The sequence below is a fragment of the Lissotriton vulgaris genome, chromosome 8, assembly GCF_964263255.1.
Source record: "Lissotriton vulgaris chromosome 8, aLisVul1.2, whole genome shotgun sequence".
Lineage (NCBI taxonomy): Eukaryota > Metazoa > Chordata > Amphibia > Caudata > Salamandridae > Lissotriton > Lissotriton vulgaris.
This window is the reverse complement of record NC_141696.1, coordinates 877,766,670-877,783,193: the sequence shown is the minus strand read 5'-3', so window position 1 is coordinate 877,783,193 and position 16,524 is coordinate 877,766,670. Positions and strand designations below refer to the sequence as shown.

At 49.9% G+C, this 16,524-nt stretch overlaps 1 protein-coding gene across 2 annotated transcripts in view; it reads left to right on the top strand.

The window, feature by feature from the left end:
* Positions 1–818: 818 nt before the first annotated feature.
* The window catches only part of ABCC4 (ATP binding cassette subfamily C member 4 (PEL blood group)), a 1,668,368-nt gene continuing 1,652,662 nt past the window's right edge, over positions 819–16,524 (top strand). The window contains exon 1 of one of the 2 annotated variants that reach the window (XM_086934802.1): positions 819–1,072. In XM_086934802.1, coding sequence (XP_086790928.1) covers positions 999–1,072 — 74 coding nt within the window. In that variant the 5' untranslated portion in view covers positions 819–998. The remainder of the gene's footprint in view (positions 1,073–16,524) is intronic. The other variant, XM_086934803.1, reaches the window with a different exon arrangement.

The window sequence follows — 16,524 nt, the reverse complement described above, 5'->3', positions numbered from 1 at the left end:
AGGCAATCTGAGTCCTGCCTGCGGTGTAGTTAGATTTCAGTGCGCAGTCTCAATCCAAAATCCCCGTTACATATTTGACAGCTTGATAGTTATATATGTCAAATGAAATGACTTCCAAACATTCTTCGTGCACCATCACAGAACGGTGTCCCGGCGGCTTGAATTCGGCCGGGACACCGATCTGTGACGCCAAATATTTAACTGCGGTTTTGGATTGAGACTGCGTGCAGAAATCAAATTAGACCTGATAGGTACGCCTCTTGGCAGTTAATTCAAGCCAGTGTCTGCAGGCAACAGATATGCTACTCTAATGTTCTTAATCTTAAAATTGTCTCCACTCAGCTACAATTTAATAATTGAGCAAAAAACGGGCTGCGTAAAGACGGTACTGTAGCAAGGTATCCACAGTCCAGCACCACATAGTTGCGTGAGCATTTACGATATCTTAAGCAACGTGCATTGATTCTAGCTCACTTAACAATATATCTGAAATAAATAAGACCACACAAGTGTTACATTTGAAGTAAAGTTTATGTACCTAGTTTATTATAGAGATCAAGGAGTTAAACATAAGTTCGGTCCATGGAAACTTTCCCAGAGAGGTCTGTAAAGAGGGTGCAGCAGCAGCTGCCTGCTATGCAGCATTTTAACTCCTCTGTCTCTTGGCGGGCTTCTATCATCTACCTTTCACACAGATACACTAAGACATTGCCAGCCAGGGTCAAGGCTTGCGGTTGCGGTGCCCGCCAGGTGGTACGGTAAGAAACCTGCCAACAAACGTACAGGCAAGGCGGGGCCTGCCCGCGCTCCACGTGGTCTTGGTACAATTGCATCGTCCCTTCCGTGAAGGCTGCAGCTCTTTAATCTCTCAGAGCACTGAGACAGGAACTGGCTGCTGTCGCGGCCGCCTCTCCCAGGCTGGTTGTGTGTAAACACTTCCCTCGCTGCTTGCGTACACTACAGCAGACCGGGCTGTCTGCTCTTGCGGCGCCCGCAGCATGGAGGCCACGGCCAGGGACGAGAAACCCAACCCCCTACAGACGGCCAACTTCTGCTCCAAGCTGTTCTTTTGGTGAGTGACAGGGGCACGCTCTGCCCTTATTCTCTCGGTCAGCAGTGGCGAACTGACACATGCTGCTGCCACGAGGCGTTTAGATCCTGTCAGAACTGCTGAGCTGTTGTGACGCTGGGGATCTGACTGAGGCCCCCACCAGATGGTTTCATGTGCAGTATTACAGTAGGCGGGCTCACGGGATGCAAGGAGATTTCCAGACCTGTAATGCAATACTGATGATTTTCGTGCGTGTGGTTGTGTTAGAGCCAGAGGGGCCCTCTTCGGCGTTCAAGCCGTGGGCAAGCTGGCACAATTAACTGGCAGAGTCAGGGTCTGGGTTGGCTCTCAGAGCGGTTGCACGAGCCGAGCCCTGGAAATGTTACCGTCATTTAAAATATAATTGATACATTCTCTTCAAAATTAAAAAAAGTGCATTTCTTTGACATGCGCCAGCTTTGACAATGATAAGTGACATTATAGGTCTATGAGAGGTAATGAAGAAAGGAGGGGGTGATACCAAAATATTTGCCTGATAATAGTGTGGTTAAGTGGGGAAGCTGGGATTCATTCCAGGCTTTCTGGTTTCACGTTGTACTATCAGCCACAGGGATATCTGTCTTTTTTTTTTTTACCACAACTGTAAATGCTTTGGTTGAGACTGCGAGCTACGGCAGGGCGAAGGTGGCACACAGAACCACGTGGAAACTTGGCTTGTTTGGGCTTGAGTTTCCACGAGAACCTAGAGCTAACCCAGAGCCAGGCTCGAGCTATAAGTGTCTCGCCCACCTCTAGGTGTAAGCGCTTCAGTGTGAACCTCCAACACGGAGGGGGTGCCAAGTGCCCAAGTAACAACTGTAAAGAGAGCTCTTTGGCTTACAGCTTCTCGAGTCTTTTACCAGTTGATTTGTTTACAGCTCTGGTTTTATTACTCTGCTTCTTCGTATGTGTTATTTTATGTAATGTTTAAAGCGCACAGAAGCGGTCAGCGCCGTGTTCTTCTTGCCTCTCAGCTTTGTGAATGTAAATAACATTGGTGTGGAGGTATCGAATCTCCTCATATGTAATTGGGATGGCTACACACGTATGCATGTCCTGTTCTCGGAAAATCTGTCTACCCAGTTATACTTGCGGTCTACATCCTATGTCCCCACTTAAACTTTTGAAACGTGCCTGCCAAGTGGATGTCAGTCTACCATTACTTTGCACAAAAGCTGCGACTCTTATTTCCTGGGGGCGGTCATTCAAATCTGGAAGGAAACCAGGGTGGTTATGCAATTTGTTATGAGACCCATACTTTTCCCTCTCTTTTTCATAAACGCTTAGTCATTGTAATTGCCCACTGTACAAAGCTCACGCAGTACATTGTTTTCTCTGTTTTGTCTTGACTTGCATAATAAGGTGCTTGTAGTGTTTTTTAACCCCTCAGGGTCACCGGAAGTAGGAGCAGTGGAACAACCCCAGTTGTTTTACTTCCCGCTATCAATGATTTGAAAGCACAGCGCTGAGAACTGTAGCATTTTAATATTGAGGAGGCCGAGTTCACGTTCTTTTCTCAGGAAAAATGAGCATACCACGGAGATAAAGTTCTCCCAGTGATGTAACATGCATAATATCAAAAGTCTACCTCACTAGTAGCACACGTTATGTTTTTATCAATGGTTTCCATGTTTAACATAAGACACAAGATTTTCGGGAAACATCCTTTACAACGCAACTTTTACCTCACAGTGCTTTTACATCGCAACTTTTACAACGCAAACCATTACAACGCATTGCGCTGTGGGGCGCTCTAGGATAGGGAATAGATTTAATTTACTATCCAACACCTTCTCTACTATCCACGGGGACTGGAGTTGGAATAGTAAATTAAACTATTCACTATCCAGCACCCCTTAACACTATGCCTTGTAAAGGCATGCGTTGTAAAACTTGCTATGTAAAAGCATGCAATGTAAAAGCATGCGTTGTGATGTCATACATCCGATATAGATATAGCCTTGATAAGGTCGCGGGATTACGCCCCAATAGCGACGAAACACGTGTTGGCTGTGGCTGAAACTAAAAGAATAAAAGCCTGAAAAGCAAGGACCATAAAGACTGTGTATATTTTGCTTTGAAAATCTTGTGTCTTATGTTAAACAGGGAAACCATTGATAACAAGCATTTGCAATGCAATAGGTCTCGCATTAGGAAAGTTTGAGCTATTGGTATTGTAAATGACAATTTTTTATTTAGGTTTTGTTTTTGAAAATAGCGAAATTAATAGCTTTGTCATTTACAATGCCAATAGTTATAACTTTCGCAAATGTGACACCTATAGCATTTGTAATGCAATATGTGTTGTATTTACGTGACTTACGTGTATTGATATTACAAATAATAATGGCTTTTAATTTTTTTTCAATAATTAACTTAATTAAAAGTTATTGTAATTTATAATGGCAGGGGGGTGTGATGGGGTGCGGGGGTGTGACGGGGTGCGGGGGTGTGACAGGGTGCGGGGGTGTGACGGGGTGCAGGGGTGTGACGGGGTGAGGGGGTGTGACGGTGTGTGGGGGTGCGGGGGTGTGACGGGGTGCGGGGGTGTGACGGGGTGCGGGGTGTGACAGGGTGCGGGAGGGTGAGGGTGCGGAAGGGTGAGGGTGCAGGAGGGTGAGGGTGCAGGAGGGTGAGGGGGGTGTGAGGGTGTGTGAGGGTGAGAGGGTGAGGAGGGGTATAGCTTGAGTTTAGCATGTATTAATACTTTTTAATGTATATTTAAAGTCTGTAATTTCACACGCATGAATGTGATAGTTATTTGTGTTGACTTACTGGCAGCGCTAGAGGGCGCAATCGGTGGTGCAAGCTGTAGTGTTCTTCAGAGAAGGGCTCTGGCACCTATGTTTTATTTTATTTTTTTACAAATTAAGAACTGCTCCCTCTAATCTGGTAAAATAGATCCTTTAGCACATTAAACTCAGACCTACTAGCTTTGCCAATGCTTGTTCTACTTGCCCTTCCATTTCTGATTCTCTTCTCTTACTTTTGAACGTGAAGTTAGTCATCTCCCCAGCCGCTCTTACAGTGCATCACTGGCAGTGCACGGGTCCCGCGCTGCACCCATAGCGCCACCTGCAGTGGAATCTGTGAAATAACTGCTTCGTAGCACTAAGAAACGAAGACCCCCAGCTGCAGCAGGGAACCGTTGTGACTGTTTGTAGTGCTGAAAAGTTCAAGACCCTAACCGAATACCGCAGTTAATGCCAGAACAGCTAGGTGCTATATCCTTTGTAGCGCTCAGAAGCGGGTGCTTTCTAGAGTGCTACACCGACACTGCTTCTACCACCAAGACAACGATGCCGTTCTTGGCGACTGAAAGCTGGTGTTTGCAGCACTGGGTTTCCTGTTACCTTAAAAGCTTACAACGGGATTGAAAAGATGAAAAACATGTTTGTCGCCGCGAGCCACACGTTGCACGCGCTCAGCCTACACTTTACGCTGTTAGCCACACTAAGAAACTTTCACACAAGTAGCGGTTTCCTGGTGCACTTGACGCTTCTGAGCTTTTAATTACGCAGGCGAAGCTCCCAGCTTTTGATTCTAGCGAAGTTTCTTCACTTTCAGTTCAACCGCGAATTATTATTTTTTTCGTCGCTCTTCAAAACAAGCACTAAGGGGTGTAAAAAATGCCTTGGGAGGCAGGCGCCGCCGCGCTGCCTGCGGCGACCCGGAAGCTCTTGGCCGGCCGGCCAATCCGCTCGCGGCCGACCGGAAGTCCCGCCTCCCGAGGTCCGCGGCTGCCGGCGCATGGAGCGCCCTGCCGTCCGAGGTAGCCCGGGTCCCCAGGAGGGGGCCGGGGAGAAGGAGGAGTGTGGCGCCTGTTGCGGGGCTCCTCTGACCTGAGGGAGCCCCGATTTACATGAGGAGATGCGCCGCGAGGAGGCCCGCCGGAAGAGCGCAGTTGGTGAGTGGGGCCCAGGGCTGAAGCGAAGTACGTGCGTGCGTGCCTGTGGGGGAGGGGAGGGGGGCGGGAAGGGGGGGAGAGTGTGTGCGTGCGTGTGTGCGCGCGAGGGAATGTGTGTGCGCATGCGTGACTGTGTGTGATTGAGAGAGAGAATGCGAGGTAGGGGATAGTGTGCCTGTATGTGTGCCGTGTGCCTGCGTGTGCATGCGCGCGCCTGTATGTGTGTGTGTGTGTGTGTGTGTGTGTGTGTGTGCGTGCGTGCGTGCATGCAGAGGGGTGGGGGCTGCCTGTGTCTGTATTGAGCAAGGGCTTTGCGCATGCGCAGCTACCAGACGCTCGCTCCCGAGGTGAAATCCGACCTCGTCAAAGCGCGCGTCTGGTAGCTGTCCTCATTCCTAAATACGGGCCACAATAGGTCTGAAGCAGACACCTTCAATGCTCACGCATTGAGGGTAGGTCTGCTCGACCTAAAAACATAACGTGTGCTTAGGAGTGAGGTATATTTGATATGGGGCATTGGCCTTGTTGTTTGTGGAGTCTGGTGGTTCTCCACACCTTTAAGCACCGTTGATATACTTTTTTGAAAAATTTATAATCTGTGCAAATTCACCAAGAGGCGCCAAAACCCCTATAATAAATACCACGCCTCTCTAGGAATTAATATCAAAAGTCGTCAGTCATATCTGGGCGATGATCTTTGTCACCAGCTCTGTAAAAAGAGCGCCAAGCCTCCATTATGTTCCAACTGAAAGTTGAAAACATCTTTTCACCGTGCAAAAATTCCAATCGGATATGGAAGCATCCTGAGAGAGTTGGACTGTTATGTATATATGATGGTGCTGTATTTTTGTATTTCCATTAATATTGCACTTAGCTACCCCTGAAAGAGGCGTAGAAACGCTTTATGGCGAGTATAGATAGCCTAGAGGAGATTAAATATTTTTAGGTTGCAGGGATATGAGTTTAAAGAACGAGATTGTGAGCTGTGAAATGAGGTGTGACAATTTGCAGATATAGAGTAGTAGAACATGTGTCAGGCAGACATGCGACTTAAGGTAGGAAGATGAGGGTGGACAGTAAGGAGAGTTAACAAATCATTTAACTCAAGGTGAGTTGTTGATGCTAGTTTTTAGGAATATAGTGGGAGGAGTCTTTTTTGCAATCTGAGAATGTAAAACATTAGAAGGAAACAACATTATCTGCATGTTTTTGTAGAGTATTGCCTTGTATTGTGTTATGGGATGCCGTGCTGTGCCTAGTGATGTGATGCACGAGGAAGTGTGAAAGAAAGACGTTCATTTTTTTGTAATTTGTGATATACCGACTACTTTGATTAGATTTCGGCTCGCTGTTGTGGGGTCCAAGAGATAGCATACATAACACCTTGCCTTATCCCAGTTTACATCAGAAGAGTGAGTGTCAACATGGAAAATAAACATAGCTCCTTCACAAGGAACATGTAAACAATACAAAAGCCCAAGTCTGCGTGGCATGTCCAGATGGGATTAAACCGTGACACATTAGTGATTAGAGTATCGTTTGAAATTGGACCAGTTTCTAAGCCAGACTGGCGGGGGAGGGTGGAGCAAATTGCATATTATTAACAGGGGTTCTACCGGCCTGCCGACCAGTCCTCATCAGGCACACCACATCCATGATGGGACTCTCATCAACGGGTTAGGCCTAGCCTCAGGCATCCGACATCCATGATGGGAGTCTCGTCAACAGGTTAGGCCTAGCCTCCTGATCCCCAGCAAGCGAGGTAGCATTGTGGCCTGCAGTGCCCAGGGCGTGATTGAGAAAACTGTGCCGTACATCGTGGAGAGTACTGTACAATTCGAGCGACTCGTTTAGGAGGTAAGCCATGCCCAGAGTCTCTTCAGAGGGCCCGAGGCGACATGGGCCGCGGGTGAGCCTGGGTAACCAGCTGCCTCATACGCCTCTCCATCTCCCGGCCTTGCCCCTCCTGCATTAACATATGTGACTGGGGAGGCAGCTGCGACCTGAGGTCTCCAGGACAGGGGTCCCGCTGTGACTTGGCGCGACGTCGGTGAGCCTGTAGTCTGGTTCCAGACTCCAACTGTTATGTTATGTTATGTTAATGGGTGACTTATATAGCGCACGGCTACTCCAAGGAGTGTCCCGGCGCTTTCTGACCCATTACTGAAGGAAAGGAGAGCAACAACAGAAACAAAACAGGGTTACTAATGAAAAAGCCAGGTTTTTAAGGCCTTTCTGAAGGCAAACAAATTAGGAGTGTGGCAGAGATCAACGGGAAGGGAGTTCCATAGTGTGGGGGCGAGATATTTAAAAGAACGTCCACCTATTCTGATTTTCTTAATAGGAGGTACAATTGCCAGGCCAAGATTTTCCGACCGGAGAGATCTGGTGGGCTTGTAAAAAGAAATCCGTTTCTGAATGTATGAGGCCCCTACCCGATGAAGTGCCTTATGGGCCAGAGTAAGTGCTTTAAATATGATACGCTTCTTAATAGGAAGCCAGTGCAGGGAGGAAAGCAACTCAGATGATCTGGCATGCCGGGGTAGGCCGAAGATGGCTCTTGCCGCAGAATTCTGGACAACCTGGAGTTTGTGCAAGAGATAGTCTGGCAATCCCAAGTAAAGGATATTTGAATAGTCAAGCCTGGAACAGATCAAAGCTTGAACTGTCAGCTTCCTGTGGGCCAAAGGGAGCATAGGAAGGAATTTGCGCATCATTTTTAATAGACCAAAACAGGTGCCCGTAAGGCCTGTGATCTGTGTTTTCAAGGCCAGGGTGTTATCAATTTTAACCCCGAGGTTTTTAGCGACCAAAGATGAGGAGGAAGGGGGGGACATGCAAACCGGCCACCATTCCTGCCAAGGTGGTTCTGCCTGACAGCCGAAGAAGAGCACCTCAGATTTATCTGGGTTGCACTTGAGGCTGCTTCCCTGAAACCAGTTGAAGACAGCCCCAAGGCAGCCGCGGATGCTCTCCCCGTCGAACTCCATGCCCTTCTTGCAGGTGAAGAGGAGCTGGGTGTCGTCAGCGTAAGATATGATCTGGGCACCCATTGACTCCGCCAGTACCGCCAGAGGAGTCATGAAGATGTTAAAAAGGGTCGGGCTCAGCACCGACCCTTGTGGGACTCCGACATCCATAGGCGGCACCTCGGCGGAGTACGGGGGGGCCCAGACCACTTGTCGACGACCCGCTAGGTAAGATCTCAGCCAGCTCAACACCGTCCCTCTGAGACCGATCTCGTGAAGTCTTCTCAAGAGGGCCTCATGCGGGACGGTGTCGAAGGCCGCCGACAAATCCAACAACACCAGCATTGCTCTTCCACCTGCGTCGAGCACTTCCTTAATGGCTTCGTTAACTTCCAAAAGAGCGGTCTCAGTGCTCAAGTTGGAGCGGAAGCCAGATTGGGTAGAATGGAGTAACCCATGGTCTTCAAGAAAGGAAGAAAGCACAGAATGAACGTGCTTCTCGACGATCTTAGCCAGACTGGGCAGGAGAGATATGGGCCTGTAGTTTGCATGTATTTCTGGATCGAGGCCTGGTTTTTTTAGAAGGGGGACAACCATAGCCTTCTTCCAGGCTGGTGGAACCATGCCACAGGACAAAGAAAGATTCAGGATAGGGGAGATTAAGGAATTCAAAATTTTGGCGTTCCTAGCTAAAAAGCTCGCCGGGCACGGGTCAAGCGGGGAACCCGATTTAATCCTGAGTAAAAGATCCAGGGAATTAGATTCCAATAAAGGAGGAAACTCTGATAGAATGGGGCTAGAATCAGGAGATGAAGACGTCAGATTTGAATCATGCAGTGATGCATTAGGGGTAGCTGGGGGAAAAGATTCTTGAATCAATTTGATTTTTGTATTGAAAAAGATGGCCAGCTCCTTTACCCAAGGTTCTGAGAACTTATGCTGAGCTATGCCGGATTTGGGAGAGATAAACTCTTTAACAATGGTAAAGATTTCTTTACTGGAATTTGACGCAGACTCAATTCTATCTGCAAAATAGTTCTTTTTAGCCTCAAGAATGTCAGAATGGTAAGATTTAATAGATAGTTTATAGGCAGACTTAGCTTCTTGGTCATAATGCTTCCGCCAGAGCCTTTCGGCTACCTTACAATTACGGCGTGCCAAAGCAAGTGACTTCGAAAACCAAGGAGCCGAGCAGCGCTTAACAGATAAAGGGGGGTTTGAAAGGGGAGCAAGATCATCAAGCCTTTCAGTTAACCATTCCTGGAAGGCTTCAAGATCCCTCTCCAGATGGCCAGATAGTGTACAGGGATAGTCCTGAAATGCTTGAGCAAGATTCTCGGGGGTAATTTTATGCAAAGGTCTTCTAGGATGCCTAAGGTGGTCTGAGTTAGTATAAGATGTTTTACTTTTGCCCTGAATTAAAAAACTGATCAGAGAGTGGTCAGACCAGAGAACAGGGGTGGGATGGGACATAATAAGAGGGAAGGTGGAGAACACTTGATCAAGCGTGTGACCCTTGTCATGAGTCGCGCTTGAGATGTAAGGTGTTAGACCGAGAGGAACAGTGATGTCCTTGATTTTAATCGTTTCACTGTCCGACTCAACGTCCATATGGATATTAAAATCTCCTAACACTATACAGTTTTCCACCTTCAGGCAAAGAGCAGTGATAGCAGATTGAAGGTCGTCGAAGAAAGAACCCCGCAGATCCGGAGGTCTATAGACAAGAAGCCCAGAAAAGGATTGATGCGGGGAGAGTGCAATGGAAAAGGCGAGGGATTCGCAGCCAGATATAGGCAGGGATGGAATAATTGTGCAGGCAAAAGATCTTAAAACTGCAAGAGCAACACCACCACCTTTTCCCACTGTCCTATCCTGTCTATAGACAACATAATCTGGTGGAAAAGCTGCCGCGATGTCAGGATTCGACGACTCGCAGAGCCAAGTTTCCGTGAGCAAGAGACAGAGAGGTTTCTCAGAGGTAAGTAGCTCGTAGATGTCTAAAGCGTGCCTATGTAAAGAACGGGTGTTAAGCAGTAAGCACTTAAACTGTTTAGGCGGGAGTGGACGGAAACTCTCAGAGGCCCGGTAAATGTTAGGGAACCATCCACAGCCTGGGCAGCAACATTTACCTTTGAATCGGCCAGGGAAGACATACCGACAGGAGGCGGTATTGTGATTAAACGATAATAGATCCGCTGCAGAGTAAGTAAGCCTATGGCCAGAGACTGCCGCCGTGCCGTCCGCTGCCGTAACGCGGACGGGCGCAGACGGGCAGGACTCTGGCACGACTCCGGCGCAGATCCGGCGCGCCCACTGATCGCGTCCGCTGCGCGGAGTCATCCCTGCCCGTTTTTATGACGCTGCAAATCGCGTCAGGAAGCCCAACCCTACCCAAGATGGCGGCCAAAAACCGGAGCCTGCCCTCGGCGTCAACACTCAGCCGAGAGCAGGTCCGGTGCTAGAAGGGAGAGGGTGAGAAGGGGGCTAAAGCGCTACAAGCGCAGGGGGGTCACAGCACAATATTACACAGTGATAAAAACCACCTTTTAAGCACAAGTGAAACGAGGTGCAAAAAAGCGAGTAACAATTTTAAAAACAAGTAAAACAAAGGGGAAAGGCTAGAGACCTCCCGGCTTCCGCCTCAGGAGGGGGAAAAGCGTGCAGAGTCAGAAATTACCTGCACTCGCCCTCTCGTCCCTTTTATGACGCTGCAAATCGCGTCAGGAAGCCCAACCCTATCCAAGATGGCGGCCAAAAACCGGAGCCTGCCCTCGGCGTCAACACTCAGCCGAGAGCAGGTCCGGTGCTAGAAGGGAGAGGGTGAGAAGGGGGCTAAAGCGCTACAAGCGCAGGGGGGGTCACAGCACAATATTACACAGTGATAAAAACCACCTTTTAAGCACAAGTGAAACGAGGTGCAAAAAAGCGAGTAACAATTTTAAAAACAAGTAAAACAAAGGGGAAAGGCTAGAGACCTCCCGGCTTCCGCCTCAGGAGGGGGAAAAGCGTGCAGAGTCAGAAATTACCTGCACTCGCCCTCTCGTCCCTTTTATGACGCTGCAAATCGCGTCAGGAAGCCCAACCCTATCCAAGATGGCGGCCAAAAACCGGAGCCTGCCCTCGGCGTCAACACTCAGCCGAGAGCAGGTCCGGTGCTAGAAGGGAGAGGGTGAGAAGGGGGCTAAAGCGCTACAAGCGCAGGGGGGGGTCACAGCACAATATTACACAGTGATAAAAACCACCTTTTAAGCACAAGTGAAACGAGGTGCAAAAAAGCGAGTAACAATTTTAAAAACAAGTAAAACAAAGGGGAAAGGCTAGAGACCTCCCGGCTTCCGCCTCAGGAGGAGGAAAAGCGTGCAGAGTCAGAAATTACCTGCACTCGCCCTCTCGTCCCTTTTATAACGCTGCAAATCGCGTCAGGAAGCCCAACCCTACCCAAGATGGCGGCCAAAAACCAGAGCCTGCCCTCGGCGTCAACACTCAGCCGAGAGCAGGTCCGGTGCTAGAAGGGAGAGGGTGAGAAGGGGGCTAAAGCGCTACAAGCGCAGGGGGGTCACAGCACAATATTACACAGTGATAAAAACCACCTTTTAAGCACAAGTGAAACGAGGTGCAAAAAAGCGAGTAACAATTTTAAAACAAGCATTAGAAATGCAATAGGTCTCGCAGCATTAGAGTTAGTGCATTTAGAATTGTTTATGGGTTTTTTTTGTAAATCTTTAGCATTTTTGTTCCCTGTAGCCAATGCTAAAGAAAAAAGCCATAAACAATTCTAAAAGCTCTAACTCAAATGCTCTGAGACCTATTGCACTGTGTGAGGGTGAGGAGTTGAGGGTGAGTGAGGGTGAGGGTGTGTGAGGGTGAATGAGGGTGAGTGAGGGGTTGAGGGTGAGTGAGGGGTTGAGGCTGAGTGAGAGTGAGGGTGAGAGTGTGAGTGCGGGCGAAGGTGAGTGAGGCTGAGTGAGGTTGAGTGTGAGTTAGGGTGAGGGTTTGCGGGTGGGTGAGGGTGAGGCTTTGAGGGTGAGTGAGGGTGAGTGAGGATGAGTGAGGATGAGTGAGGGTGAGTGAGGGTGAGTGAGGATGAGTGAGGGTGAGTGAGGGTGAGTGAGGGTGAGTGAGGGTGAGTGAGGGTGAGTGAGGGTGAGTGAGGTGTTGAGGGTGAGTGAGGGTGAGTGAGGGTGAGTGAGGGTGAGGGTGAGGGTGAGTGAGGGTGAGTGAGGGTGAGTGAGGGTGAGTGAGGGTGAGTGAGGGTGAGTGAGGGTGAGTGAGGGTGAGTGAGGGTGAGTGAGGGTGAGTGAGGGTGAGTGAGGTGTTGAGGGTGAGTGAGGTGTTGAGGGTGAGTGAGGGTGAGTGAGGGTGAGTGAGGGTGAGTGAGGGTGAGTGAGGGTGAGTGAGGGTGAGTGAGGGTGAGTGAGGGTGAGTGAGGGTGAGTGAGGGTGAGTGAGGTGTTGAGGGTGAGTGAGGGTGAGTGTGAGTGAGGGTGAGGGTGAGGGTGAGTGTGAGTGAGGGTGAGTGAGGGTGACGGTGAGTGAGGGGTTGAGGGTGAGGGGTTGAGGGTGAGGGGTTGAGGGTGAGTGAGTGAGGGTGAGGGGTTGAGGGTGACGGATTGCGGGTGAGGGGTTGAGGGTGAGGTGTTGAGGGTGAGGGGTTGAGGATGAGGGGTTGAGGATGAGGGGTTGAGGATGAGGGGTTGAGGGTGAGTGAGGTTGAGGGTGGTTGAGTGAGGATGAGTGAGAGTGAGGGTGAGTGAGGTGTTGAGGGTGAGGTGTTGAGGGTGAGGTGTTGAGGGTGAGGTGTTGAGGTTGAGTGAGGGTGAGTGAGTGTGACGTGTTGAGGGTGAGTGAGGATGAGTGAGAGTGAGGATGAGTGAGGTGTTGAGGGTGAGTGAGGTGTTGAGGGTGAGGCGTTGAGGGTGAGGCGGTGAGGGTGAGTGAGGGTGAGTGAGAGTGAGGGTGAGTGAGAGTGAGGGTGAGTGAGGGTGAGTGAGGGGTTGAGGGTGAGTGAGGGGTTGAGGGTGAGTGAGGGGTTGAGGGTGAGTGAGGGTGAGGGTGGGTGAGGGGTTGAGGGTGGGTGAGGGGTTGAGGGTGGGTGAGGGGTTGAGGGTGGGTGAGGGTGAGGGGTTGAGGGTGGGCAGGATGAGTGAGGGGTTGAGGGTGAGGGTGAGTGAGGGTGAGTGAGAGTGAGTGAGGGTGAGTGAGTGAGAGTGAGGGTGAGTGAGGGTGAGTGAGGGTGAGAGTGAGTGAGGGTGAGTGAGGGTGAGTGAGAGTGAGGGTGAGTGAGGGGTTGAGGGTGAGGGGTTGAGGGTGAGTGAGTGAGGTTGAGGGTGAGGGATTGAGGGTGAGGTGTTGAGGATGAGGTGTTGAGGGTGAGTGAGGTTGAGGGTGGTTGAGTGAGGATGAGTGAGAGTGAGGGTGAGTGAGGTGTTGAGGGTGAGGTGTTGAGGGTGAGTGAGTGAGGGTGATGTGTTGAGGGTGAGTGAGGGTGAGTGAGTGTGAGGTGTTGAGGGTGAGTGAGGATGAGTGAGAGTGAGGGTGAGTGAGGGGTTGAGGGTGAGGCGTTGAGGGTGAGGCGTTGAGAGTGATTGAGGGTGAGTGAGGGTGAGTGAGGGTGAGGTGTTGAGGGTGAGTGAGGATGAGTGAGAGTGAGTGAGGGGTTGAGGGTGAGTGAGGGGTTGAGGGTGAGTGAGGGGTTGAGGGTGAGTGAGGGGTTGAGGGTGAGTGAGGGTGAGGGTGGGTGAGGGGTTGAGGGTGGGTGAGGGGTTGAGGGTGGGTGAGGGGTTGAGGGTGGGTGAGGGTGAGGGGTTGAGGGTGGGCAGGATGAGTGAGGGGTTGAGGGTGAGGGTGAGTGAGGGTGAGTGAGGGTGAGGGATTGAGGGTGAGGGGTTGAGGGTGAGGGGTTGAGGGTGAGGGGTTGAGGGAGAGCAGGGGGCATGAACACTACCAGGGTGGTGAAGTAAGAGCCTGGACATAAGGTTGTGTGTCAATTCTGGGGCATCTGGGTGAGTAGGCAATTGGTAGGGGAGCAAGGGCGGCCAGGTGGGGGGAAGGGGTGAAACACAGAGTGGCGAAGAAGCTCACGGTGGCTGTGCAGTAAGCGGGAAGAACAGAATGAAGAGAGTAGCCTCAACGAAGGTCTCTGTTATATAGTTGAACTCATAATATAGAGCGCGTGTGGAACAGACATGAAGTCCATACTAGTCGCTAAAAAATCGGAATAGGTGCTCAGTGAACTGTTGCGCAATCCAGGTAAAAAAAAATCTCGGAAAAGTGTAGTGAAAGACTCGACGTGAAACAGTTGGCTTATCTATTGGTAATACGTGTGGGTGTGGCCCACGTGCTCAAAGATTGTTAGTCCTATACATCATTGCTTGAGTCATGCTGGTACGTGCTCCCCATATAAATAAACGCGAGTTGTTATGCAATAATCATGATCTTACCGCGTACCGGTCAGTGTAGTGATAGATGTTGTTAGTGCTATGCCTCATTGCTTGAGTCATATTGGTTCGTACTCCCCATATAAATAAACGCGAGTTGTTGTGCAATAATCGTGATCTTACCGCGTATCGGTCGGTAGCGATAATGACTTCGGCGTTTGGTCTTGGTGTCGGCATGCGCGTTTGATCGTGAAGATCTGGTGACTGCACCATATGCGCTTACGAAGTGACTAGACCCGAAAAGGGACTAACAGCGGTGGCGGCCATCTTGGGGCAGTGTCGAACAAAGGAATAAAGGATGTTTTATGCGACGGCCATTTTGTAGTGGTTAAGAATGTTGAAGATGTCAGCGTATTACGCGGAATGGGTTGAAAAATAAAGTACGAAAAAACTGAGGAAGGATAAGAAGCGTAGTGAAAAAGGTGTTTGCAGTTTAGTGGCTGGGATTCGAGGCAGATTTACTCCGAGCAGAGTCCTCAGTCACATTGCACCTGTCGGTTACTGCGTTAAGAAGACCCTGGCCAGGTTAGCATTCCTCCCAGGTGGGGCTATTAGCGGCGGTGTTTGAATTGGAAAGGAGGGGGGCACGTTAAAGTAAGGAAAAAAAGGCGAGAATGAATGATTAGGTACTTCTGGACGTTTTCTCCTTCAACAGTTGAGGACGGTCTATTCACGTCTACAATCAAGAGGTCTCAAACCAACCCAAATGTGGTCTCTTAAAGGGCCAGAGGTTTGAATAAAACCAGACTGTCCGGTATGGTTCTGAAGGGGCCAACTGCTGGCGAAAAGATTTGAATTTTAAAAAAAATGTTAAAACCCAATGGAACGATAATAGCGCTTCTCAAATTTCGTGCGTGAGCGGAATAAAAGCGACTCGCCTTTTATTACAAGAAGCGCGTAAATAATGTTCGAACCATTGAGATACTAGGAGTTTTTTTTGTGGGGGGTACTAAAAGTAAGGATTGCATCACTAGTACCAGTTCACTTGAAATGATAAATAATGTTTTAAATTAGGATTGCAAACGTCTAAAACCAACACTCGTTTTTACACGTGTAAAAAAAAATACCAAAAAAAACCAGACGACACCTTTGGATGAGAAACCCACAGAAAATGTTATATCATGGATTTTTACAGTTAGGTCTGCCAAAAAGAAGCCGGAGGGAAGAGAGGGGAGGGGGGAGGAGAAATGCGACACGGCGGGAAGGGGAGGGGGCGGAACGGGGGCGGAGAGGGGAGAGAGAGTAGGCAAGGCGACACGGCGGGAGGGGGCGGAACGGGGGAGGGGGCGGAGAGGGGAGAGGTGCGAGTAAAATAAACAAAAAAAAAGAAGCCGGAGGGAAGAGAGGGGAGGGGGGAGGAGAAATGCGACACGAAGGGGAGGGGGCGGAAGAGTAGGCAAGGCGACACGGCGGGAGGGGGCGGAGCGGGTAAACAAACACGGACGTGCACGCGCCCGTGACTTTTAAGGTCAATGCGCATGCGCATAAGCTTAATGCGCATGCGCATTGACCTTAAAAGTCACGGGCACTGCAAGGAATCGCCACGATTCCTTGCAGTGTTGCCAAAGAGTGGATAACTCGCAATACTCTTGCCTTGCTCGATGCGCATGCGCATCGACAGGCGAGACCTAAACAAGTAAAACAAAGGGGAAAGGCTAGAGACCTCCCGGCTTCCGCCTCAGGAGGGGGAAAAGCGTGCAGAGTCAGAAAATGCGTGTCCCAACTCTGCAGCTCGCTCTGTTCTTTTGTATTACATCACTCCTGTTGGCCGCATCACTCCCTTTACCTGACACCTGGGCGTAAATGTATACTTTTGTGCCCTATGCTCCTGCCACTTGAGTGCCTCTGCCGCTCTGCAAGGCCTGTGCCTATTCTGCGGTGGCACACACCATTGATAACCTGTGGTGACTCCGTTGCCCCTACTCTGAGACCTGCACAGGGATTGGTGAACTGCCTCCTGCTGCTGCCAATGCTGTGCGAGTCCCCTGACTAGTTCCCGGAGGCGCCTTGTGGGATCCTCATCACTTCTCCAGCCTACAACAGCCCCCATCTCCATCGTATGGTGGACTCCCCTACGGCAGCTTTCTAACCAGCACATCTGACCTTACCTGCTCCACTT